Source organism: Apteryx mantelli, chromosome 1 (assembly GCF_036417845.1).
Source record: "Apteryx mantelli isolate bAptMan1 chromosome 1, bAptMan1.hap1, whole genome shotgun sequence".
NCBI lineage: Eukaryota > Metazoa > Chordata > Aves > Apterygiformes > Apterygidae > Apteryx > Apteryx mantelli.
Genome location: NC_089978.1, coordinates 58,347,700 through 58,374,429, shown reverse-complemented (window position 1 = coordinate 58,374,429; position 26,730 = coordinate 58,347,700). Strand labels below are relative to the sequence as shown.

Genomic DNA, 26,730 nt, shown 5'->3' with positions numbered 1-26,730 from the left:
AAAACAAGAAAGAGTATCAATTATTGTGGTGCCAAGTGCCATCAAGAGGCTGTTAATTCCAACTGCAAGTTTTTAAATGGACTCTATGAAGGAAAATATTTTTCTGTATAGGTTGTTACTCTCCAATACTATCTCACTATCACAGTACTACTTTCTTGGGGTACTTCAGGCCAATCAAAAGGTAATATATTAGCTTGGAAGGAACCCCTCTATGCTTCAATAGTGAACTTCAGAGAAACCAAAGCAATGTTAGACACTAAAGAATCTAGCAAGAGCATTTTGGGATGGGATGTTGTAGAAATTCAGTTCCAATAAAAGCTCAGAATACCTATACAAAGTTGAGAAAAATGCTTTGTTAACATCAAATCTGGACAAAAGCATTTTTTGCATGTTCTAGTCATAGCACTTGTGCTGCAAACCACTTCCTTTCTCATTACAATAAATTTTAAGTTTGCTATTGAGATGGTATAAAATGTGATAAAATTTCCTAAAAAGATCATGCAAACTCAGCAAAATTCTTTAACATGTTGAAACATTTACTAATGTGACAGTATTTAAGGGTTTGTAGGATGGAGTCTTAAGACAATAAAATCCTTTAAAAAGTCCTAAACTAAATCATAATCACCTAACTCTTTATATATAGTATCTATTGTATACATCCTGAATAAAACTTGTTTTTCAGAAAAGCAACTTTTAGTTATTTCATATAAAAAATCTAGTGGTATGGTCCAATATCATAATTTGGTCCAACAACAGCATTAGATAATGCACTATACAGACTAATACATAGGAACGCATAAAAAATGATGGACAAGCATACTCACATTCTGCCAGACTTCCCATAAAAGGTGCTCCTATTCCATCTTTAGAATAACTGATAAAAGAATAGGAGATGATATTTAAGTGAGTCAGTCTTAAATTTATACTCTCTCTCAGAAGTATGCTTAGGCAATGATGTAGTTCTAAAAAGTCAGCCCCATGTTTTGTCACAACCACTACAGGAAAGATCATGTACTGATCTTTACGACACCTTCAAATATTATAATTGAAAGCAAACGTAAGTAAAGATACCTTGAGAAATGCAAGTAGTTGGCAAAAGCTGAACCAGCCTGCAACAGTAATGCAACTGACAGCACCTTTAATACAGTATGCATAGGTCCACGTTTCTTAATTGTTTGCCATAGGGACTGCGCATATATGCAAGCAGTTAAGAAGTATGCTAGGACAAGCAGGAAAAAGAATTCATGTAATCCTGTAGGGGGAAAAAAAAAAAAAGAAAAGAAATACAGCTTAGCTTTTTATATATATATATATATATATATATATACACACACACACACACAAATTGTTACCAGCAGTGCACAACTAAAACATTATAAGCAATATTAAGCAATAATCACCCAAAAGTGATAGGACATATAAAATGATTAAATCCTAGCTTATTTTATCCAAAAACAAAAAAAAGTCAGTTAATTTTTCAGGCAGCTGATTATAATTTGATCTGACAAAGTATTTTTTACTGAACAACACATTTTCTGAGTGTAAGAGATATTCTGTTCAGAATATAATAGCTTTGTAGCAATTACTGAAATAGTATAAAGTGGCATAGTTTCTTAATAAGCAGAAAATAATTGTAGCCCATTTGATCAGTCAGAAACACCTTTAATAAATGATTCATTCTGAGTTTGTTTTTTGTTTCAATTTTTAAAGGCACAATCTGAAATGACAGTAACCCTGAACATACTTCCATAGAATCTATTTAACCACTGGGTGTCACTCTTCCTCCATGTAAAAGAAAAGTATGGTTAGTCTAAGAAGTAGATAGTAGATAGAGAAATCGAAAGAAAAGTAGCAAAGAGAACAGTTATAATTTCATAGAGTGGGCTTTTTTTGCTCCAATCTGAAAAGAGGCCCAAAGATTTTGATATCATCTGCAAAACAAGAGTACTGTGGTTTTCAGTTTAGCAGTTGACTGGTAAGATGCTTCCCTAAAGATCTGGATCCTGGAAGCCTTTTCTAGCACCTGCAAGCTTTGGAACCCATCATATGAGTTCCCAGAGGGTCAAGAAGCCTGGGTGTTAAAAGCAAAAATGGGTAAACAGAAGTTTCGCACAGAAAACTTCTATGTTTTTCTTCTTCAGCCTTCCTTGAAACCAAATGGTTTTCCACAAAAATCAGATTCTGACCAATGTTTTTTTTGCTCCAGCAAAATAATTCTGTTAAAAAATTTCCAACCAGCTCTAACCAGAGATCAGAAACAGAGCAATTATACACATTTCAATATCTCAGCTGAAGAAAAACATTGGAGTTGGATGAATTCTGAATATTCCCCAGTACCATAACTTCTACAGCTAAAGTTAGCCAGCTTGAACATATATACAATGAAATGGAGAACAAGAGCATAAAGCTTTTAAAGACTCATTAAAAACAAAAATGTCAGAGCCACTCTGTTTCTCCTGAACACCTACAAAAAAACACAACTTATGATTGACAAAAGAAAAACATGTATTTCAGATCAAATCTCTTATTTTTCCTTTCACTCTGTATCTTTGTGCTCCAAAAGAAGCAGAAGTTGGAAAGGATTTTGTAGAGCAGGATATTTCTCATCATGAAGAGTGGGAACACCTGGAAAATCAACTAGCTTTTAATAAATAGTAAAATATTCAGGACAGAAAGCACCCTGCAGCCAAAGACAGATTGTAGCTGAATGGTTTGAGACCAAAAGGATTTAAGAGAAACCTGAACTGAAATACAAATATAAAAAAACAGCAGTGATCTTCAATCTGTCTTTAGTAAGTTTTCTGACTTTTAAGTAACCCAAACTCGACAGAGAAAATAAAACACAGGTACCTTAGAGTACCTAACTTCAAAGATTTTCAAAGATCAAAATGCTGCCTACCTGGTCAGCTGCCACTAGAAATTCTAGATTCCATTGGTCTTACATAAAAGAGTTATCTTATAAAATGACAAAAGATTACTTGTTAGGGATGGGAACCCAGGCCTCCTCTCTTGAGGGAAACATCCTAATCACAAGGTTAGAGTCTCAAGCTCTTTACTGTACTTTCCTTGTAGTCCATTTAATTTTGAGATCTCCTGTGTCAGGGGCACAGCTTTAACAGCTAAAGGGAGACCTAACTAGAACCATCTGTAACTATGTAGTTTTAAGTCTCCTCAGTGAGGAAAAAAAAAAAAAAAAAAGAAGAAGAAGAAGCTGGATCTTTTCTTTGGTGTTCTAATATTCTAAACTGTACACTCTATGAAAAAAGGACAAAAATTATCTCCTAAAGATGCCATCAAAAAAAAGAGAAGAAATCCTCCTCAGTTCTATGAAAGTAGACATAGACATTTAACTTCAGGATTCAGAGCAGAGTTGCAGGTTTTCATTCTGAATGAACAGATGCATTACTCCGCAACCACGGAAGAGATGAGATGTAAGGCTCATCCCATTTCCTACTTTTTAGCTCTAAATAGCTGCATCCAACACATTTACACTTCTCACCACACACGCTAGCTTTTCTGAGTTCTACTTCAGAGTCCTCAAGTCTTACTACAAAATTTATACAGAACTGAGGTGTCTCACTAGAAAGTCTGTATACTACTTTAAGGGCCATATAATGTCTTATAGTGCATTTGCCTCTTGATTTAGCAGAGAAATGCTACTGCTGCTTTTCGGAAATAACTGACTTAACCTAGAATTCACTTCTGGATGTAAAATTCACCAAATAAAAACCGTAAACTATGTTTTCAGATTAACAAGCACAATTAATAAGTTAAAGAGACAGGTCACATAAACCTGAAAAACTGGATGATTTACATTGCACTTTCTTACAGATTCCACTAAATATTTCAGTGTGAAGATTTTCTTCCCTTCAAAGAGGAAGCTGTTTTTGTTCCCTCTATATCCTCTTGAGACCAAGAATGACAGCAGAGCAATTGATTCTTTGCATAGTAATTAGGCTAGATCTGTGTATGTAGGCAGACTAAGCCTGCTGAGCTCTTCCCTTAACACAGTCCTAAGTTAGTCACATGCTGACGAGTGAAGCTAAATATTGCAATGATGCATATGCTGGTGGGTTTGGATTGTCCAAACCATATAGTTTTTTGTACGCACTTCCTTGGCTGTGATCTTGAGTCACCTCTAGAAGTTTTCCTTCACAGGTTTACAGATTCAAATTTGCATTTCTTAAATAATAACCATGATTGACAAATGCCTCACTCCAACCTGCAGCCTCTGACCAAGTTATTTGGAAAGATCTAAACACTGAACTGGAACTGTATTGGGAAAAAGTTTATGTTGTGTGTGAATTCATACTGCACTGAATCAAAGTTTAAACAGTTAAGGAATTTAAAGAATTAAATAAACAAATTCATTAAATTTAGGAATTAAATTCACATTGAAGTGAAAGCTTACAATTTCAAAGGGTAAAATACTTATCAGCAAAGGTGTAAATATTGTACCTCCTTGTGCACCTATTTTGCTAATTAGAGAAGTTTTGGACAGTCAGTCTAGAGAAAGAGAAGGATTTATCTGTAACATTAGAAAATTCATTAAAATTCACTCTTCTTTGAAAAAGTAGAAACTGAAATGTAAGAAACTGTTGTCCATTCCCCAGTTCCACACTTTTCCAAGCACAGTAAGTATTGATTTGTTTGGGCGATCAGATCCTTAACTTATAAATCTAATTTTAAGAAAAAAAATCTTACCAGATTCCCCTGCGCTAAAGTGATCTAATGGATTCCCTTCTGCATCTGGGTTTAGTAAGACCATTTCAAACTGAATATCCTCGGATTCAGAATAATTCTCCTCGCAGGTAAACTTGTCTACATAAAACACATACCATGTTTCTGGATAAGGAATCTGGGACACTGTCAGATTTTGCTCTGTGTGGTTCACAGTCACTTTGGAAGAAAAGAAACAAACAAAAAAGTGGAGTAAGCACTTGATTAATCTTTTTTTATAGAATTCATCTTTGAATGAAGACAAAATTTAAATTCACATCATCACTTGTATGTTATAAACACCATACAGTGAAAAACAGTCTTTGCTTTGAAAGGCAGCCACAACACTAAAGACCCAGCACTCCATCCTCATCTTTGGTTTCAGCTAGGTACAGTCGAGGGCTGGTGAGGAGATATACAGGATTCTACCTTTCAGCTTTTGGGTTTGCTTGCAATGGCTCCATTCTGCCAGAAGCCAGTAAGTTCATACAGCATCTACTGTCTTTAGCACACTTCCACCCTCTTGTACAGTATCCAGCAGAATAGCTATTCTATATTAACCAACAGATACTTATGCAATATAAAAATAAATATAAAATATAAAAATACCTTTGTGAAATTTATTCTACTCAATTTTCAAAGATACTTTGAGCACAGAACAGGAACAGCGACATGAGAAAACAGTAAAAAATAGCGTGCATGCTTTAAAGATTCAACTTAGCATATTTTACAGTATCTTCCCCAAACAGTAATAGGTTGATTTTCATTTGACAGCTAAGGGCTGATACCATTGTCTAATAAAATTGTATGTTTCAAATCAGATAACATTTAAGACCAACTACATAAGAAACTGGAAAGCTTCATCTGGTCACCGATCTTACCATGATTCTTAAGGCAACTGTTCATCACTACACACTCTGAAATAAACATTTGCTGCAAATGAAATCTGTGGCTCTTTGTGTGCGTGTTAAACTGCAAGAGTCACAAGTGCTGTTGCACTGATTACTGAACTCTAGTGTTCATCAGCTCAACCACAAACAAAAGCCCTCCTCTGTAGAAAAAATGACAAAATAATTAACAGACTGTAGATGAACTCACTAAAATAGGTTAAGATGACAATGGCTAAGGATGAGGAAAAAGTTCATAAAATTTCTACAAAACAAGCTATTTGTCTTTCATGCAAGGAGCTTCCATATGAAAAAGCTGCAAACATGCACACAAAACAACCCTTTGCAAACTCATTATCCCGAAGTATTCTGTAGACAAAATTCAGAACTAATTTCTAACTTCAAGCCTACCTGTGAAAAAAGCTTATGTCATTTAAATAAACTTGTTTAAACTTTAAGGAGTTATTTTCCCTTCTTTGAAGGCTTGTACTGATCAACAGTTGGATCCAGGGAGAAACATATCATGTGTCTCTCTGCAGCATTTGTCATAGAAGTACAAACTGGGGAATACATGAACCAGAGAAAAACATTCTAATAAAGGCAACTTGTCTTGTTGGAGCTACATATCTTATCAATCAAAAATACGAAGTGATACAGTTTGGTACAAAAAGGAAGCTTTTTAAAATACAGATTAAGGATCTCATATAATGCTTAATCCAAGAGAAAGGGAAACTGCAGCTGAAAGGGGTGGCTCTACTCTCCACCTGCACTCTCAGCTGAGCTCTGAGAATGCCTTATTTCCATCAGGATCAGGGATCACAGAGTGAGTTTGTTAAGTTTTCCATCAAACTGCAAGCTAACTCACAGGGAATGAAGTAAGATAAAATAAAAATGTAATTGATATTCCAACAGATCAGCAAGCAGATCCGGCTCGCCCTGTGGTCATAGGATTCCTAAACACAGTGGAAAACAGTGAGTATATTGCTGGGACAGACAGGAGGGGAGGACCAACTGCTAGTGATTTGAGCAGCACTTCATGTTTAGCTCAGATCAAGTGTAACAGGGAACTACATCCTTAAAAGTGACATCTTTTTAAGATTTCATTATGACAACATTCCAGGAGATCAGTAAGTTACTCTAGGCATTCTGGCAGCACAGTGGAAATATATTCAAAAAAGAAGCTGTACGCACTTAAGATAGCATTGAATGATGTTTCTAATATTAATTTAAATTTCTTACAGGTAAATGTATACTTTAAGTAGGTCTTGCAATATTATGATGAATAAATGGTGCAAATAGGTTATTTTAGCATGTTTATTTTTTGGTTACATAACTGAAAGCTTCAGTGTTTCACTGTTCTACCTTCTACATCTAGATAGACACTCAAATTAAGCATTTTCCTGACTAGCACATCTTTCATATTGAATTTTTAAAGGCTCTAGTATGTTTTGTACATCAAAGAGTTGACAGGTTTGTGCTACCATGACAGTGAAAATATACTTCTATTTTTGTTTTCTTGTCTTTGAAAAATGACATTTTACACAGAATTGAAGAACAGGAGAGATGTTTCTCTATTAAAAAAAAAGAGAGCAAGACAGCCTACATATTCTATACTGTTGCAATTAAAAGCATTTGAATGGGAGATTCAAAGACGAATACCAAATTACAAAATTAAAGGGTGAAAGAACATTAAACGATAATAAAAGCAAATGTAAAATAAGGCAGCATAACTCAGACAAATTAATTTTCACAAATACCCTACAGACATAAGTGAAAAAAAGGAACTAATGATTATGAGGTTGTGAAAAAAAACAGAGAAAAACATTTTCAGGTGGAAAGTTTCCCTTTTACTGCACACTTGGATTAAATGCTCCCACCTTACAAGCACTCACTTCAGAAGTTTAGAGATATCTGCAGCAGGCTCCAGCAGTTTGCCTTTATTTTTTTTGCTACTGAAATAAGAGTCACAATTCAAAGTGTACCTCTGCCCACTCCAAACATTTACACGTTGTAATTACTTTAATTTCACTTTATGATGGTATTATTTGTAAATTCTTTCACATACTCAACATAATCTTTTTACAAAAAAACTTTAGGGAAAAAAATGAATTTTATTCCAAGGGGAGATAAAAAGTCTCTGTACTGAATGAGTAAATGAAAAGTCCAGCCAAATATCTATCTTTGAGTTCTGTACAAATGAGAACATGAGGCTAGAACCTGCCATGAAGTTTGGCTGTTTGCATTAAAGTCTTCCACCATTTGTCACGGATTGTTCATTTTCCAGCAGTATACTAAATTATAACTTGCAGACAAAGTCCTCTGAAGCGATGAAAGCAAAGCAATTATATTTCCTCATAATCTTTTTTAATTCTAGAAGATTGAAGTCCTGCTTTCACTTAAGTCGATGCAAAGTCCAAATTCACTGAAACACCAGCGTTCTAAATACATAGATAACAATTCATAAGGGGAAAGAAGTAGTAACTCACTTGTCAGCTGAGCTTTAGAGAATTTCTCTGTACAGCTGTGTTGTTGGATACTGTTCTGCAGCTTCTGCCATTCCTGTGCTTTAAACAGGTGAAGTCTAGCTTCTTTTGTCACAGCTACTGCTACGTTGTTGATTCTGACACACAGAACAGCATGGTCGCCTTGATATTTAAAAAACAAAATAAACTGTTCTTGCCTTGATGCCAGTTATACAAGCAACAAAAAGCAACTCATTTTTTTAAACAAGTAATAGAACTACAGCTTCACTTTATTTCTAAAACTTTTACCACTGCTTTCCATAAAAGTCTGTACTATCTTTCATAAACAATTTCTACATGCCTCAGTAACACAATAGTGCATACACAGTTTTTTATGATGGTACTTAAATTTTCACCATGATGTCATTAACCTCCTCTACTTCAAACAGCCTTTCTCTACCCCACTTTTTTTTTCCCCTACAGACTTCCAAATCATCTTCTCTTCCCTTCTCCCACCCCAAAATTTTACCTGTTCCAGTAAGGACAGTGCCACAATCAGTCCCAGTAACTGATTCAAAGTCTATTATTTTGTGACTTTTATAGCATGATTATGAGCATCATAGCCTAGCTCTTGAGTCTAATACCAGAAGAACTTGAGTAAACGGATCTTCATGTTATGTTCAGACTAGAACTAAAATACTTGCCTAGAGATGACAGAAGACAAATAGATACCAACAGATTTACAAAGAAAACTAAACTTCAAAATGTTCTCTAACCTGTTCAGACTACCTACATACTTCATCTTGATATGGAGAAACATTTTATCTCTTTAGAACAAGCTCATTTAACACAATTTATCATCTGGGTAATTCAATGGTCCCCAAACACATTGTGATATACCCTTTCATTCCATATTGCCATGCACTTTAATATAACACTACTCTAAATTAAAAGATAGGGCTTGACAGAAATAGAAGTACACACTGGAGAAAAATCAATCAATACTACAAGAATTCAAATTTATTCAAACTTAAACCAATTTTTATGTGTTTTAAACTGTGAGAATAATCTCCTTTCCCACCTAACCTAGGCACAAGGTGGATGTTAGTAAATAGACTACTACCAGTTTCAAATAAGTCTTTGTCAGGAAAAGTTTGTCTATTCAGAGCCAGTTGCAAGATAGTAGTCCTACAACAAAACCTCAAAAAAGGTGATCTCTGTAAAGCATTATATGGAGTACAGATCACCTAAGTTTCTAATGAAAAAAATATTCTGAAAAATTATCAGCAGGTTCTATAAAAAGATCATAAGGCTTTCACTGAGACCCAGAATATGTATAACTGTATGTGTGCATGCACAAGGAGGAATATTTCTCAGGAAGTATGCAGCATTAACATACTTGTATAATAAAATATATCTGAACACCTAAAACACCCATCTTAAATCTTGAAGTTTTTTTCTCAGCTTTAAGTAATGCATTTTGTTGTCCTCAGATCTATTTAGAGTATTTCTGCAGTTATCCTCTAGGACACCAATAATTAACTTTGCTTTCAAGTCACTCCACAAGCTATCCCCACCCAATCTCAGTGCTGAGTGAGAGATGACAGTAGTCATATTCCACCTCCTCTTGGTTTACGTTACCTTTTCCTTCACCCAATTAGATTTTTTTCATGCAAACATTTTTGTTTTCCTCTCACACTACTCCTCCAGGCTGGGAGGAAGCTCGTATACATCTGCAGCACTACCAGCACAGTTGTCTTTCAAAGCCTTCTGCAAAACTTTTCTGCCCTGAAGCTAACCGAAAAAGAAAACAGTTAAAAGCTACTGAAATGCTGACCATATAGGAACAGCATGCTGATCAATGCAGCACTGTTGCATACAGCACTCACTATACTTGCATGCTGTCTCTTTTTGCAAAGTAAAGCTTATATAGCAAGGACAGTCTTCTCCAATGTGTATTTCTGCAATGTCTGTTCTAACAGGGCTCTGTCCCATTGTTTGGCTTCTTAATAATTAGGGATTATTATTAACAAACCGTTAATAACACAGGAGAGAAAAGCTACGGGGCAACTAGGTGAGAATTTACATCCTGATGCACGACAGCATGGAAAAAAGCAAAAACAAAACACGTTTAGTGTTAAACACCATTGTCACTTCTGTTATTTCATTTGGTTAATAACCGAGTAATTCCATTAGTAAATACAAGATACATGTAAAAGTTACAATCTGCTCTCCCAGACAGTTTCCGCAAGTCAGTTTATGGGACACGAAGGAAAACACAGTGCTGAGTAGCCACAACAGTACTTTTTTTCCCCGTCTTTAATAGACAGCAGTGCTTATATACCACGGGGGCCTATAAACTTTTGCTTGCACTGCCTGGGTGCAGCCCCACCTATGAGGAGGAGAGCGGCTGAGGTGAGCGCCAGCTCCCGGCTGAGCTGCCCATCGCCCCTCCCGGCGCTGCCCAAAGCGCCTTCGCCTCCCGGGCAGCGGATCGAGCCCGCTGCACGTCCCGGCCGCGGGCGGGCTAGGAGACGGCTCCCGCCGCCTGCGAGCGCCCCTCGCCGGCGCCTCCCGCCTCTGGCCGTTGCGACCCCCTCCCCCCCGGCTCGCGTCACACCCACCGCCCTAACGGCTTTGACGCGGCGTAACGGTCTCCCCGCCCCCGCCGCCGTTTCAGGACGGCGGACAGGGACGGCGCCGCCGCCGCCTCCGGGCACCTACCGTGGAATTGGAAGCGCGCCACGGGCCGCCAGGGCTCCAGCCGGGCGGCGGCGCTGGCGAAGCCGCCCCGCAGCGTCTTGCCCTCGGCGCCCCACCAGCCAGTGGCGCACAGGAGCCACAGGAACCGCCACCTCATCCTCGGCCCCGGCGGCGGCGTCGGCCGCTGCCCCCCCGCCGCGCCGTCACGTGATCCCCCCTCCACACACAGCCGTTACAACCGGGCGCGGGGCAGGCGAGCGGGGGGGAGGGGAGCCGACAGAGAACCAATGGGAGCCGCGCGCGAGCACTTGCCGCGAAAGAGGGCGGGGCCAAAGCAAACTAGCACCTGCCCCGCCCCCTTTCCTGCCGTTTCCTCTGCCACACGGCTCCGTTTCGCTGCTGCTACGACGTGTCCGTCGCTGTGCTCGGCCGTAAGTTGACCCAGCGTCGTAAAAACGCCACGGTCGCCCGGAACGGGGCAGGGGGGAGCTAGAGCCATGACAGGTCCGCCCTGTGCGCCCTCGCCTGTGCCACGCAGCAGTCGCTGGAGCTCGCCGCAGGGACAGCGGGCTCGGTTGTTTAGGCGCGTGTGGGGAGGGGAAGGACTTTTTTTTTCTCCTCCCCCCTCACTTGGGCTCTCGCAATCACTATGACCTTCCCCGTGAAATGTGAGGGCAAAGCTAAGGCGGCGGCGTGGCGGCGCGCATGCGCGGTAGGGAGCCGGCCCGCCAAGTCAGCGGGGGCTGCCGTAAAGCGCGGACGATGTCGGAGGCCCCGGCGCCCGCGGCGCCGCCGGTCTTTGAGAAGCGGCTGCTGGTGACGGGCGGCGCGGGGTTCATGTGAGCCGGGGGCCAGCGGGGACCCCGGGCCGCGGGTCTCCTCCTTGGGGGCGGGGGGTGGGACGTGGCGGCGGGCCCGGAGGGGTTGCGCTTCCTAACGGCGAAGCGGGGCCGGCGCCCGCCCGGTTAACGGCCGCGCCGCCTCCCCGGCGGTGCCCCGGGCCGGCTGCTGGCGGCGCTGCCTCGCCGCCGGGTTGGGTTTGCCTGTGCGCAGCCCGCCGGGACGCGGCCGTGTCTGTGCAGGGCCTGCTCGCGTCGCGGAGTTTGGGGCGATCAGTGCTGCGGGGTGAGCGGGGGCCTCCCGGCGCTGACGGTGGGGCGGGGGGTGTCAGCCTGGCCCCAGTCACCAGCTGTCGCTCAGCCTGAACGCGGGGTGGCTGTGCTTTGGGCCGCTTGCCGCTTCTCTGCTCTGCTCCCCGGTGCTGTAGGACAGGCGTTAAGGTGTAGTCTTAAGTCTGAGCCCGTCGGTATGCTCGGAGGCTGGACCCCTGAGAGGACTAGGTTTTGGTGTGCAGCCCCTAACTTGGGGCGCTGGGGAGGGGAATAAACCCTGCCAAACCTGAGCTCTCGCATAGCATCTGCAAAAACAAAAACAAACAAAATCGGGGAAGGTTCTTCTGTTCTCATTTACTCTGCAAATAAATTGGTAAATGAGGGGAAGTCAGGCCAGGAAGTAGTTTTAATCTGCTTGCACAACAGCAGTATAGGAAGCTGGATATCCATTTGGGAGAGGCATGGTATGTGAGGGAGCCTCTTGTACACAGGGCTGTGTACCAAAGAGATGCATTTCAGTCCTTACTTCTCACACCTAGGAGTAGTGATGGAGAGTAGATTGTTGAGAGTCGGTATTGCAAGTAAGGAGAGTTGACTGTTTTGTTATTTGTATAAACTTAAGAGCCTAAGAGTGTTTTAGAAAGAGAATTGGATATAACACATAACAGGTTTGTTCTTGAGATGGTTGTGAGTGCTGCTTTCTTTTGTGGTAGCATTAACTTCTCCAGTTTTTAGTTCCTTAGCAGTATGTGATTATGGGCATGATCAATGTTAACATATTTTAAAATGTATTCTTTTTTTTGGTGAATTCCAGTTTCTCCATTTTTGAGTGCAAACTTCTCTTCCCACTCAAGCCAGCCCATCTGATATTATTAAAGTTATTTCTTATTTTTTTGTTACTTTAAAATGAAGTATATAGTTGTAAAATGTGTGTTTTTCTTCTATCCTCAGTGCTTCACATGTAGTTGTGTCTCTTGTAAAAAACTATCCAAACTATCTGATTGTAAATCTGGATAAGGTAAGTGAGTTTTTGCCTTCCTTGCTAAAGAAAACTTTGTTTTTAATGGTTTTTAACTTAAACTGTCATGCTGATTTTTTTTCCTGTTTTTTTTTTTTGTATTAAATTACTGTTTGTTTGTTTTTTCTTATGCAAAAACAGTAACTCACCTGCTGATCATGCTTATAATGCTATGCTCACATGTAGTAGTACATAATTATGTACTACTGTTACTGGAAAAAAATAGAAGGAGGCTTTTGAAGTTCTAAGCTTCTGTTTAGCTGTTAAGAATTTTTGAAGCTGATATCTTTCAAACTTTTGCTTTTTTAAAGTTTCATCATGTTTTCTTGCAAAGTAGCTTTTCTTCTGAAAGAAGGTTTTACATTATTTTCAAACTTACTTGAAATACAAGCTTAATTAAGTTGGATCTGAGCTTGCTTATTCACTTCAATGAAGACTATTTGATGATATTTTGTGGGTATTTCTCTTTAGCTCGACTACTGTGCAAGCTTGAAGAATCTTGAAACTGTCTCCAAGAAGGAAAACTATAAATTTATCCAGGTGATAAAGCCTTCTCTTCTAGAAAACTTAAGTTTGGGCAGAGTTTCATATCTTAGTATAAAGGTAATGTGGTCTCCATAGCTCCCCAAAACGGAAGCCACTACTTCCCTTTATGATACAGTTGAGATTACTTCTAGTAATTCATTGTCATTGTGTGTGGCACTCAGATGGACCTACCAGCATTTTCTTCATCTGTATACTCAATTTATTAATAAAAATATTCCTGCATATTTCACCAACTGTGTATGTGGAGATCAGCTTTCATGTGGTACAAGCCAAAGTCTACATCTAAGAATATTTTTAGAAGAAAATTATTGATTTATACAATTTTATTGAAAGCTATTTCTTTAAAGAAAGAGGAACATATCCAAAAAAGTAAGATCAGATTTGAATTTCAGTTAAATAAATGGAAAACTGAGATTCAGCCTGCAAGAGTTTACGAGAAACCTAGTAGCATGAATAGTGATAATAATGATTAATAATTCTATCAGTTTAAAAGCAATTTATGGGCCTGAAGTATTTGCTGGAGCATTTCAGTTCTGTTCAGGGCTGAGAAATAGGTAAATCAGTTTAACTTCTTCCCATTTTTGACATACAGTGCTTCTTAGAGGCTGTTGTTTAGAATTGTTGCTTGAGAACTTCTCAAAATGTTGGTGCGTTGGAACTATTTCTAGTTAATTGCCTTGTTTTTGAAAATACGTGAGTAATCCTCCCCCTCCCTGTAACATCCCTTCTTCTCAGGTCCCAAATAGCTTTTCTTTAAGCTAAGCCAATTGATAAATATCAAAAACTTCTTCTCAGCTTGTATTTAGCTTTCAAAGCTGCTGCTGCTTCTGTTTCAAACCAAAGAATGGCTCGAATGTCAAACACTTGACCTTTTTTTCCAAATATATCAGTTGTTTTAATAATAATAATAATAAAAAATTTTAAGACACTTGTCTGCTCTGTTGAAAGAGAGAACCACTTCACCTTCTATAATGCCACTAGGTGTCACTGTCTGCCAGCCAGACTCCAGTAACTTCTTTATTTGGTGTAGGAAATTGTCATTACAACTTCAGTATTCAAGGTGCATGCTACAATTCTGTGCGTGTTTTGGGGATGATCTTGTTTCTAATGTTAAATAATAATGCAAATCCTGAAATGAAGTAAATATGATTGAGGCTATTGCCCAAAATTCAATTGGGAGCCTTACTTATATGCTTTCTTTTACTTATTTATAGATATTATTTTATTTAAAAATTTGGATGCGAATATCTTATTTGCTCTTCCAGGACATAATTTTGTGTTTTGGTTGGACAGTTTTATTTTCTGTTATTGCCACTAAAGAAAAAGCTGAATAATACTGTGGGTCAGATATAGAATACATGTTTTGGTTTTGGAAACCTACTCTTACTGCAGAACTCTTTCCTTTGCTTCCTTTGTAATGGTTTGTATTATGTGACACTTGTTACAAATTAAAGCTTACTATTTTGTTATCAACAATTTTATTAATAATTTTTTTTCCTGTTTAGGGGGACATTTGTGAACCTCATTTTATAAAAGAGCTTTTTGAAACTGAGAAAATTGATATAGTCCTTCATTTTGCAGCCCAAACACATGTAGGTGAGCATTGCCACATGTTTTGTTATTATGTTCATGAGATGCATTTGTTTGAAATACTCTATTGATACTTTTCATCCTTTTCCCCTTCATACAAAACAAGGATACAGAATCAACTGTATCCTTGTACCAACTAATATCCTTGTACCAATTGTATCAGCTATATGATTCAAGGTCTCATGGCATTTTTAACTTTTAAGAGGTTTACAGCTTTAAGTGCTTCATCCAACTATTATCCTTTTTGACCCCCCATAAATGATAATATTAATTTTTTACATTACGCTTTAAATTTTGTCTAGATACACACATGCAATTGACACTGTAATAGAGGAGATAAGAAGACAATTGAAAAAAAGAGTTCATATGTAATCTTTTTAGTTTTTACTTGACTGGATCCAACCATGAAGAAAAAACTACAGCGTAGAAGCTAAGAGGGAGGTGTCAAGATTCTAGGAAGAGATAAAATTAATTATACCTAAAAAATGCCTATTATAGATTACCACTATTCAGTAAAGCTGTTAATGAGAAATATCCCTATGATATTCCTTTCATCATGAAAAGAAGTCCTTGAAGTATTTTCCAGGAAAATACTTTACTTCTCAAAATTGGCAAAATTGATGTGCACAGAGTCATTATATCAGTGGCATAATTCTAAGAATTAAAACAGTTACTAGTTTATTAACAGTAACAGATACATATTACTGCGTATTACAACTGTGTTTGAATGATGCTTTTCTTACTGAGGTTGGCCCTTCCTGGAGGAAAGTTATTCTGCCACTTAAAGTTGATTTGAAACAGCATTAGATAACTTTAATGCAAATGTCTGTAGACAGCAAACTTTTGCTCCTGGTTGTGGCCTCTTTTTAGGACCAAATATTTTGTCTTTAAGTAGGTGTAGAAAACTAAGAGTTCTTCATTTAATGATGACCTTGCAATCTGTCAATCAAATAATTAGTGATAAAGTACCACCAACAGTCTTGTGTCTGTGTTGCTGCCTCTTATGATTTAATAGGAAACCATATCTTATTTTAATGGTTGGTTGTATCTTGCTTGAACATTATTTTTTTTCCTTCATTCTGTTGCCTAATTTAATCGTAATTTTGGTTTTTTGTTTTTTTTTTTGTAGATCTTTCATTTTGGCATGCCCTGGAGTTCACCTATGTGAATGTTTATGGCACTAATGTGTTGGTTGCTGCTGCATATGAAGCCAATGTGGAGAAGTTTGTCTATGTCAGTACAGATGAAGTATATGGAGGTAGCATTGATGAGGTGAGTTTGAAAGTGCATGAGAGTTTTTCTAGCTTTGCTGGATTTGGTATTGAAAATCATACATAAAACAAGTAATTTTCCTCTGTAAATATATGACCTCTGAATTAATCTGGACAGTGCTTGAACTTGTAAACAAGCATAGGTTGTTTGTAGAAAGATGAGTATCAAAACTGTCCTTAAGGTTTTTCATAGCATGTTTTAAATTGAATGCATGTTACTGTGAGATTAGGGTTGTTAATGACATGTGACTATATCTAAGAGGTAGTATCAGAGGAATGTATTATACAAATTTTACTTTAGAGCATTTGTGTGACTTCAGTAATGCACATAGCTTGTTCTTTTTTTGCTCTATCTTGACTGTGAACTTGACATGCAGGGAACTGGTTTTATGCTCGAGCTGAAATATTAACAGAATTGTAGATACTGATATATCATACAGGAAAGGATTCCTGCATTAGTGGAAGAGGTATGCAGATGTTTTATTGTTCTGTGAAAATCTTTTGATTCTTGTCCATTTATGACTGACCTTAATTCAGGAAAGGAAAGCTTAGTTCAGTAAAAAGATTACACATGGTTGTCCTTTTAAAGGCATAAATAATGACAAAAGTGCCTTGTGCCATAATCTGTGAAAACATTAATATATTTCAGAAGAGTTATGCGCTTTCTTATTGTTTCAATGTCTTTATCAGCTCCTTCAGCACAACTTAAATCTATAGGCTTTAGACACCTAGGATATTGTTTTCCTGTGTGTAGACCAGTGGTTTGGCCAAGATAACTTTAAGTGAACTTTTTCTGCCTCTGGGCCTTGGAAAGATCCCTCTCATTTGTCTGGACTTATTCTCTTTGCAAATCAGCTGGTCTTAAAGAGACTTTTCAATAAAAAGTCAAAAAATCTTGGTCAATTAATTTCAGAGACAAAGGTCAGACAAGAACTGTGAGTGTTTTGTTCCCATGTTTAGGTGATTATTGAGTTGCATCTCAGCTGGTGCAAAGTCCCTCCTTCCTTTGGTCCAATATTGTGTCCTTTTACAAGTGAAGAGTGACTAAAATGGTTGAGGTGTGTCAGGATAGCCACAAGGCTATCTGTTTGGGGACAGGACAGAATTGTTGAAGCTTTACTTTAGAGGGCTGTGCATTGAAATTCTGCGTTTTTCTAGAGAAACAAAGTTTATAGACAAGGGAGAAAGAATCCATTTTATTTGGAACTGAAAGCTCAATTTTCTAGCCGTGGTGCTCAGTGGCAATGTGATTTTGAAGAGGATTGCACCTCTTTGTGGTGATGCTGATTATTTTTTAAGATAAAAGCTGAGGACCTGCTACTATGAGGTATTCTGATAGAAGTATAAAAATACTACCACTGATATTCTGGCCACTTCTAGTGCTTGATAACTAGACCATCTTGTGTTAATCCTCTGCTTTAAGTGGAACGGTGACTTTCTCAGACTGTTGTTCTTAGATGTTTGTGGATGTCCATTTCAGTTGCAGCTGTACTTTTAATGTGAAGTTTTGTAACTTTCTAAGACTATCTGGTCAAAAGAAATTATGCAAAGTTTTTTTTCTTTTGGTTGTAGGAATTTGACGAATCTTCACCAAAACGTCCAACAAATCCCTATGCCTCCTCAAAAGCAGCTGCAGAATGTTTTGTTCAATCTTATTGGGAAAGGTACCAAGTAAGTTAATGCAAGCTTCAAAACTCTAAATCCCATACTTAACAGCATCCATACTATATGCATTAAGGGGGTATAAAAGAAAAATCGGTAAAGATAACACGGTGCCACCTCTTTCCTGGTTGCTGGTTTTGTAGTTTGGTTGGATCAGTGGATGTCCATCACTCTTATTTGTGGAGATAGCGCAAGGGGGTGGGAAAAGGTCAAGTATTTTCAAACATTCTTAAAAATGTGAACTGTAATGTCTAAAATGTTCTCTTTGATAAAATGTTTAAAAGAACATTAGCAATTTGAAAAACTGGGTTAAGCATGAAGGAAATCTGTTTATATAGAAGTAAAATATGCAAAATTCTAGTTGCATTAAGGATTGGATTATAGTGAAACTAAAAAAAGAGAAAAGGAAAGAAAAAATTAAACTGATAAATATTATTCAGGTCTGTTTAAGTAGAAGTATTTAATTTTAATGCTTTAGTTTTTTTTTTTTTTTCCCCTTGGTTTTTAAATGTCCTTCTGCAAAGTTGCTTTTGACACAAAGTTGACTTGAATATGGTGTTAGTAACTCTGAAGACTTTACCTGGAATAAGAAATAGTAAGCAAGTCTCTAGTCAACCATATGCATACACACACATATATATACACACAACTCTCCCCCCCTCTCTCCCCCCCTCTCTCCCCCCCCCTCCCCCCCCTCTCTATATATACACACACATGTATGTATGTGTAGGTATGTAATGTTCTGTGGTTGATCCCTAACAAGACTGGGAAATTAGGAACATTTGTCGCTAATGTTACATGACAAGCTGAGAAGACTAGAGACCCATGTGTATGTGACAGAAACTTATATAGCTTAATTTATTAATGTGCGTAACGGACTTCAGATTTTTGACTGGGCGCTACATATGTTATTAATCTGCAGGAAGCTACAGATTTTTACTCATAAATACTTGATTTCTTATGTAATCACATGCATGTTTAATGTTCTTTAAGTTTCCAGTTGTTATCACGCGGAGCAGTAATGTTTATGGACCACACCAATATCCAGAAAAAGTAAGTTAAATGCATGCTTTACTCTGAGCTTCGGTACAGTATAAATCGGGGGTTTAGAGTGATTTTTTTTTTTTTTTCTTTGTAAGAATGAACTAATTCTTCAAAAAAGTATTGTCTTGCAAGTGCGTTAGACGGTGCTTAACTGTGCCTGTATGTTTTGGTCTCATGCTAATGCATCAACATGATCGATGCTTTATTGACATCCAGAACACATGTATAAGTTAGAGCTTTTCAGATATCTACAAGACTGTTGCCACAGTAACTGTTCTGGAATTTAACTGTCATGTCTAGCAATGTCTCTCCCCACTTCCCCCCCCCTAATTATGTTAATTCACATTTTATGTGCTGTCATTGGGGATGTTAAATAACTGAGATAAGCATCATTTTAAAAGGTAAACTGGGAGAGAGCAATATATCAGGTATAAAAGCTGGTGTTCCAACCTGTAAGGCCGATAGATAAAATGAACCTATAGCAGTCAAATATGGGGAGAAGTGCAGCAAAATGACATGTGTTTTTTTTGCATTTATCCATACTTATCTTGCAGGGGCTTGTACTCTTAAACAAACTAGCTCTTCTGCTGCATATTTAATATTAAGCTTGTTTGTATTCTGTAGAATTGTTATAGTGACTTTATTTCCTGTCTTGAACTTAAGAAAAAGCAACTATAGTGTACAAAATACTCTGCTTACACCAGGAAAAAAGAATACTTGCAATTTCTAGGCATGATGCATCCTTTGACTAGACTTTTTAAAAAAACGTAAAATACTAAAGATTATTAAAATGCTTGATGATACTTACTGGTGAAGCATCATATTCCTTGTGGAATAACAGCTTCTAAAATAAGTTGGAGTAACAGGTTTCTTGTTTAACTGTTTAGGTTATTCCAAAGTTTATCTCTTTGTTGCAACAGAACAGAAAATGGTATGTAACTTGCTTTTTTTTCTTTGTGTGGTATTTGTGCTACAGAAACTGTGTCATAATTAGGTAGTATGGCTTGGAAAACAATTTCTTAACTATGTTATGACTTGCTTTAGTAATTTTTTTTTTCCAAAAGAGTTTAAAGATTGTATGCAAGTAAGCTATTTAATTTAAGACACCTTCATGTAACTTTAAATAGAAGCATTCAATTTAATAGTTTTCATTTTAAGCAGTTTTGCTGTTAAAAGATTAATAAGCATCTTCTGCCTTTTCTTGTTTTTTTTTTTTTAAGCTGTATTCATGGTTCTGGACTTCAAAGAAGGAATTTCCTTTATGCGACTGATGTGGTAGAAGCATTCCTTACTGTCCTGAAGGAGGGGAAGCCAGGTGAAATTTATAACATTGGAACTAATTTTGAGATGTCCATTGCCCAACTTGCTAAGGAGTTAATCCATTTAGTGAGTAAACAGTTGTTATACTTTTTCTTAGCAGTCAGTGTACGTGTGAAGAGTTGTACTGTAAACCTTTTGTAGCACTGTGAGATAGTTAAGTGCTTGAGGTGGGAAAGGTCAGTTTTGAAAGTCTTAGTGATGTGCTACCCTTTCTGTGGCAGCTATAGTATGTAAATGCAGTACAGGCTATCATGCATTGTATTACTGCATCAGCTCTCCTGAACAGGGTGTAAGGGGTATAATGAGTGAATACTGTTTGACTTTTCATGCTGTCTATCTTAGTTTTTGTTTGAGAATGTGGCACTATTAAACTTTAAGTTATAAATGTTTAAGAGCTTGGATGAGGCAGAAAAATATTGGAATTGTTCTAAATAGTTTTGATAATTTTAGCAGTTTGACAACTCAGTTTAGGCAAAAGACAACTTCCCTTGACAGAGTTAAATATTGATAACAAATCTAATTTTTAAATGTATATAAAAAGGCAGTGTAAGATATGTGGGTTCTCCCTCCCTCTCCCCCTAACAGATAAAGAAGACCAGCTCAGAATCTGAAATGGAGCACTGGATGGATTATGTCAAAGACAGGTAAGAAATAGCAAAGCATACGCAGGATAGTTTTATTCTGAAGGCTTCTGAGTCTCTTGCTCGATATAACTCTTCTGTGAAAGAGTTTCCGCTCTGCAGAAGGGGAAAACTCTCGAAGGAGTAAGAGCTGTTTTGCATTCGTAACTTCTTTTTATGGATTTTACATCTATGAACTGTACAGAACACTTTATAGAAAAATATGAACTCTATTTGGATCTTTAGGTCAGAGTTTTGTATTTAAGGGGAATATGTACTGCTGACCTCCAAAGGCTGACTGTCCTCAAACTTTGTTCAGACTTCTCAGTAATGAAGTCTGCCCTAGGAAAGGGATAGTTTTTGCACAGTAGCTAAAGCTTTTCTTAATGACAGTTTTTTCAGTACTTTGTTGTATTCTGCATCACTTTGAGATGAATCCCACCGTTTCTCATCTAGCTTTAGTATTTTGAAGTTAATGGAGCTAGTTCAGATTTGTGTATGCTTTATAAGACTCACTTTCCACAGAGAGAAATAGGCACCTACATAGCGTAGTTAATTTTAGTAATTTCAGCTTAAGATAGTAATCTATCTCAAATGTAAACTTTGAGGTGCCAAAGTTAATGCAACAACAAAAATAGATAACTTTTATAAATATGCTTTTTGCTGGATACTTTTTTGTCCTTAGTTTCAGGCTTGGTTTGGCTCTGTTCCTCTATTTGCATTTCTTCTCTGCAGCAACAATGAGTCTCTGCTTGCTTTGCATCTCTCTATTGCTCTAAAGCGATCGGATATAAGATATCTACTCATTGCAGTTAAGTAGTATTTTGGGCTTTAGAATTCTTACCTGTGGCTGTGTTGGTTTCATCAGGAGTTAATGTTTTGAATCACCTTTTTAGGAAGCTTGTTGACTAAAGGAAGTAGTACTGCTTTAGTTGTTTACCTTCTGTTCATATTTGGATTGATATCTTCTATTAGCTTGGGATTTATATCTTGACAGTGACTTTAAATGTACTTTTTTTTTTTGAAAAAGAAAGCATTTTCCAGAATCTGGTTTGAATATATCACAGGAACTTTGTGAACAAATTGCATTTGGCTCATATATGAGCATTCAGTAGGTCTCACTGTAATTCAGACTGAAACGTTTCTTGATGTGTATTAGGCCCTGTCCTCATTTGTAATTTACTGGAGGGAAAAAGAACATTTTCTTAAGAAAACAAACCCTCAAATAAAACGTGGTGGTCTTGATAAGAATATGAACGCTGCCTCTAATCTTCCAAATAAACATAAATGCACTTGGGAAAACTAACCACATAGGATGTGTCTTTTAAGAAACAATTTTGAGGCTTTTATAAAGGATTTTTAAGATTCCTTGTTACCAGTTACTTAAAGAATTAATAATACAACACCTAAAGGGCATAGAGGTTACTTGCCATGGAAAAATTAGTCCGGTTTTTGCTTCTGAGTTTAACATTTTTAAATACCTCAGATAAATGGTTTGCTTCTCTCTGTACATATAACTTAACTATTCAGTATTTTAGTGCCAGTACTGTGGGAATGCTAGACTAGACTGCCTAACTGTCAGATTGCGGCAGTAGAAAAGTGTGCAATACTTAAATGTAGGGAATCTTTTTCAGCGTTAACTCTTGCAGCTTTGGATTCTACGTATTCAGTATTACTAAGTTTATCCAGCTAATGAGGCACTACAATGACAATGCTTTGGAAGTCTATATATAATTTCAAATCTGAAGGGTGTGAATGTCTGTAGGCTTCTAGGATGAAAAATGGAAACACTGATACTGGAAAACACTGGCTTGTGTAACAACTGCCTGAGGAACTGCACATGTACTGATTAGCACAATTATGTTGGCAGAGATTGGATTTTGCCAAGAAGGCATTAATTCATATTTATTCTAGTCACTTCCAAGTAGACTGCTCAAACTGAATTGTGGCAGTTGTGTGCAGCTACAATAATAGATTTTGTGAAAGCAATATAATCTGTTCATGTTATGGGAATCTTCAAAATTGAAGCATATGTAATATGATGGCTTGAAGACAATGTGAAGTGCTGTGTTTCTAGTTAATAAAGCAATCTAAGCAAACTGTTTTGCCTGTGCATTTCATACATTGTCAGACCCACCAATGACCTGAGATACCCAATGAATTCAGAAAAAATGCACAACTTAGGATGGAGACCTAAAGTGCCTTGGAAAGAAGGAATAAAGAAAACAAGTATGACTACCTTTTATACTAATTGAATTGGATGTGATGGGAGGATGAAAAGGGAGAGGGGGAAAATGGGTATATAACTTAAAGAGAAGCTAAGGAGAATGAACTTATGATTTTAATTTTGCGTAAAATGGGCTCTTCTTTAAATAGTGAATTTACCAGTTTGTTTAAAAAAAATTAATCACAGTACAATAGCATCAGGTATTAGAACTAACTTCTCTTTTTAATTCTAGAATAAGTCTTGGATTAGGACTCTGTAAAGAAGAAGGTAGATATTTGGGATCTGACTGAATAACATTTTGTATAAAGAATTATTATTCTGTTGTTACTCTTGCAATACCTGTGGAATCTTTGACTTTCCCCGCTGTTACCTCTGTTCAATTTGATTCACCAACATTCTCTTTGTACTAGTTGAATGGTACAAAGAAAACTTTCACAACTGGAAGAACGCAGAGAAAGCTTTGGAGCCCTTTCCTGTGACAGAGCCGTTTGCACAGCTTAATGTTCCATAAGGTGGAAGAGGACCTGAAGGAATTTATTCTACCTCACACAGTCTTTTCTTTGAAGTCTGCAATCAAGTGACCACACTGAACTTTTTAGGTACTCAAGATATGTGAACCATTATGAGTAGAGAACTACAATACCGCATGACTTTGGAAGGGCTTTCAGCACTTTATACGTTTAACCTGTTAATTTCAGCTCTTGGTGCAATATTATATCCTCATTAGGTATTAATTTTCTTTTTTTAAAGAATTCTACAAGATGAAGAATTTTTATAATGCTGTAAACTTATATAGCTGATGTCAAACCTGCCTTATTCATTTAGAATAAGAATATTGTGATTACGACTATTAGGACTTCCAATGAAAATTTTTATTAGTTCTGAAATCTTTTATCTGTATTAGTCTGTTTTTGCAGTGTAATATATTTCTTCTGTCACAGTGAAGAGTTCTGCTTTATTTTTAATGAAGGGGAAAAGAAGCTGAAGAATATAACTCAATTGCTAAAAGCTAGATATCAATCCCAGATGCTTCACAATCCTTTTCTGTGTTGGAGCAGTATTACTTTCTGTAGATGACTGTTAAAAGACTATTATCTACTCTAACTTTAAATGTCTCTCCCTTCTCCCCCCTTGCCTTCTCCCCCCCCCCCAAAAAAAAGGGGGGGGGAGGGAGCAGATGTTATCATTGAATTTTTTGGAAGTTTTTTTTTTTTTAACTTCAGTGTCTGATTTAGATGTCATCTGTTTACTGTACTATGGACTCTGTTAATTTCCTTCTTCCTTATCTCTTTAACTGTAACAAGCTTGAAATACTGTAACACAGCATTCAGGTGATGCATCTTCCTTTGATATGAGGATCATGTATGGAGAAAAGCTTAAACAGTGTTTTTTTTGTTTTTATTTTTTCCCCACTCTTTAGTGAATTGTGGGTTGGCACACCTTATTCAATGCAGTGTTTCACAAGTCTTCTGTCACATATTTTTTAATGATGAAACAATATTTGAGTTTTCATGTAAAATTTTGTGAGGAAACTTCAGTTCTGTAAATGTGTCAATGAGATTCTTTTTCAAAGTTGATTTATTAATAAAAGTTACTGTGTTTTTTGTTTGCCTGGCTCTTCTCAATGAATTAATTAAGCTAGGCCTGTACATATGAGCTGAAAAAGTAGGCGATGGTGTTTTTGTATTAGTTAACTCTTCCCCTGTCCTGAAGAAAAGCATCTTCACTACTTTGACTTTGAGGTGACATAGATAAGTAGGGAAGACTGCTCCATTCTTTAATCACTGTAGCTTTTGTACTTTGTACAATCTCCAGTGCTTTGTTTCTGTGGCGTGAGTTTAAGACCCATTGCTTCCATGGGGCTAAAAAGCTACCATGTACTCAAACTTTGCTGGCTTCTAAGGTTGTCTCTTGATTATTATATTGACACTGCTGCAAATTCTCAAGTCTCTCAGGAAAAATTACAGTTAACTCTCAAAACAGATATTCGCAGTAATCTTTCCCTCCACACCCTAGATGTAGGAAGAATGCCTTAACTTTGCCCCTGCTAGCATTACAATAGCAACTGGACACTAAAACTTAATACCACCTGATCGATCTAGCTTACAGGTAATGCTGCTTTTGGACCCATAATACCTCCAATTTCATTGCGCCTCTGTGGCACTGCTGATAAAATGTCACTCTTGCTTGGTAAGATTCACCTTAAAAGAAGAATTTTAAATAGTAAGCTTCTAGACTTACCTGTGCAACAAATACGTATTATGAAGTCTAGGAACATACTGTTGAAGATAATTTTTCTGTGACAATGTGGAATGATAATACTATTCTTTACTAGAATTGCAATACGCTTGTATTTTGGGGGTTTCTTGTACTTGGTTTGGTAGCCAAAGCCTTTATTTGCGAAGGGCAGAAATTGAAAGACACCTATATGTTACATTCTATTAGAATATTTTGCATACTGGATGCTAAGGCTAAGCTTGTACCACTGAATCATTTAAAACTCATTGTTAAACAGACTAAAAATTGCTGGTAATGTTCAAGTATGTTCTTAATATCCACATTTTCTTCAGACAGAGAAATATCTATCCTGATAATTTTGCATTTTACAAATCTATACCAGAAATAGCTGCAAAGATGCATTTTTAGCTATGCTTAGGCTTACTATGGCAGCTGCACTAGGTGAGATGCAGTAAAAGTAGAGCTCTTTCACCTCTGTTCATACGAAAAGACTGGATATAAGAAGCATCTTTCTCCTTTAGAATACCAGAGTCTTTCGGAAAAATAAAAAATCAATTAGCTTGTGATAAAGTGTTACCAAATCAGAGGAAAGGTGTAGTCTGATTGGTTTATTGAACAGATCTTTAGAAAGTATTCTGAATTTTTAGAAGATGAAGATAGTCTTTAATGACATTTCTGCAACTGTCTAAACAAGCAGTATTATTACAAAAAGTGGATTTTTCAAGAGGATCTATTAATTTTTAATGGCAAGTATTCTAGTTTACATAAATGTTTTTGAAGATTTAGTCCTTCCAAGTTTTTGAGATCTTGCCTTGGTGTTCCTACTTATCTCTCTCCTCCCCCCCCCCCCCCCCCCCCATTTCTTTTATGCAGAAGGCTTTTGCTTTGAGCTACTTAGATACTGTAGATCAGGTTGCCTTAGCAGGTGAATGCTCTGGGAGAAACTGCTTTTTCAGGGAAAAGTCTTTTTACTGTTAAATAAAATAGCTTGTTTTGCTATTAGCCTTCTGGCTTCTGCTGTAGAAAGAGACAGACAAAGGATGAACTGGTGAATTGCTAACGTGAAGTGTAACAATTTTTGCTTTATTTCTCTTTTTTATTCAGGAAAGGTAAGAACATTTGTGCAGAACACAAAGATAGTGATATAAAATACAGTGAGCAAGGCAATCTTTGGCTCACTTTTCTCAAGGTTTGGGTTACAGAACAAATTGAATTTACACCAATAAGAAAATTAATGAAGTGAATAAATATGTATGTCACTGAAATTGGTGAAGGCTTCTTAAGGGGAAAGGCTGGCCTCTGATTGAAAAA

At 37.3% G+C, this 26,730-nt stretch overlaps 2 protein-coding genes across 7 annotated transcripts in view; one reads left to right on the top strand and one right to left on the bottom strand.

The window, feature by feature from the left end:
• The window catches only part of GPR180 (G protein-coupled receptor 180), a 29,696-nt gene extending 18,674 nt beyond the window's left edge, over positions 1 to 11,022 (bottom strand). For all 6 annotated transcript variants that reach the window (XM_067293344.1, XM_067293358.1, XM_067293336.1 and 3 more), the window contains exons 1-5: positions 10,793 to 11,022; positions 8,093 to 8,251; positions 4,705 to 4,899; positions 1,072 to 1,252; positions 825 to 874 (exon numbers count right to left, since the gene is read on the bottom strand). In XM_067293344.1, coding sequence (XP_067149445.1) covers positions 825 to 874; positions 1,072 to 1,252; positions 4,705 to 4,899; positions 8,093 to 8,251; positions 10,793 to 10,928 — 721 coding nt within the window. In that variant the 5' untranslated portion in view covers positions 10,929 to 11,022. The remainder of the gene's footprint in view (positions 1 to 824; positions 875 to 1,071; positions 1,253 to 4,704; positions 4,900 to 8,092; positions 8,252 to 10,792) is intronic.
• A 487-nt stretch (positions 11,023 to 11,509) lies between these two features.
• On the top strand, positions 11,510 to 24,789 carry TGDS (TDP-glucose 4,6-dehydratase). The gene is made up of 12 exons (XM_067293381.1): positions 11,510 to 11,610; positions 12,835 to 12,901; positions 13,373 to 13,441; positions 14,953 to 15,043; positions 16,167 to 16,309; positions 17,881 to 17,979; positions 18,964 to 19,023; positions 19,902 to 19,945; positions 20,235 to 20,400; positions 20,920 to 20,978; positions 23,086 to 23,183; positions 23,592 to 24,789. Exons 1-12 carry the CDS (start codon positions 11,534 to 11,536, stop codon positions 23,690 to 23,692), a joined length of 1,074 nt encoding a protein of 357 aa, XP_067149482.1. The 5' UTR covers positions 11,510 to 11,533; the 3' UTR covers positions 23,693 to 24,789.
• The last annotated feature ends 1,941 nt before the right edge of the window (positions 24,790 to 26,730 follow it).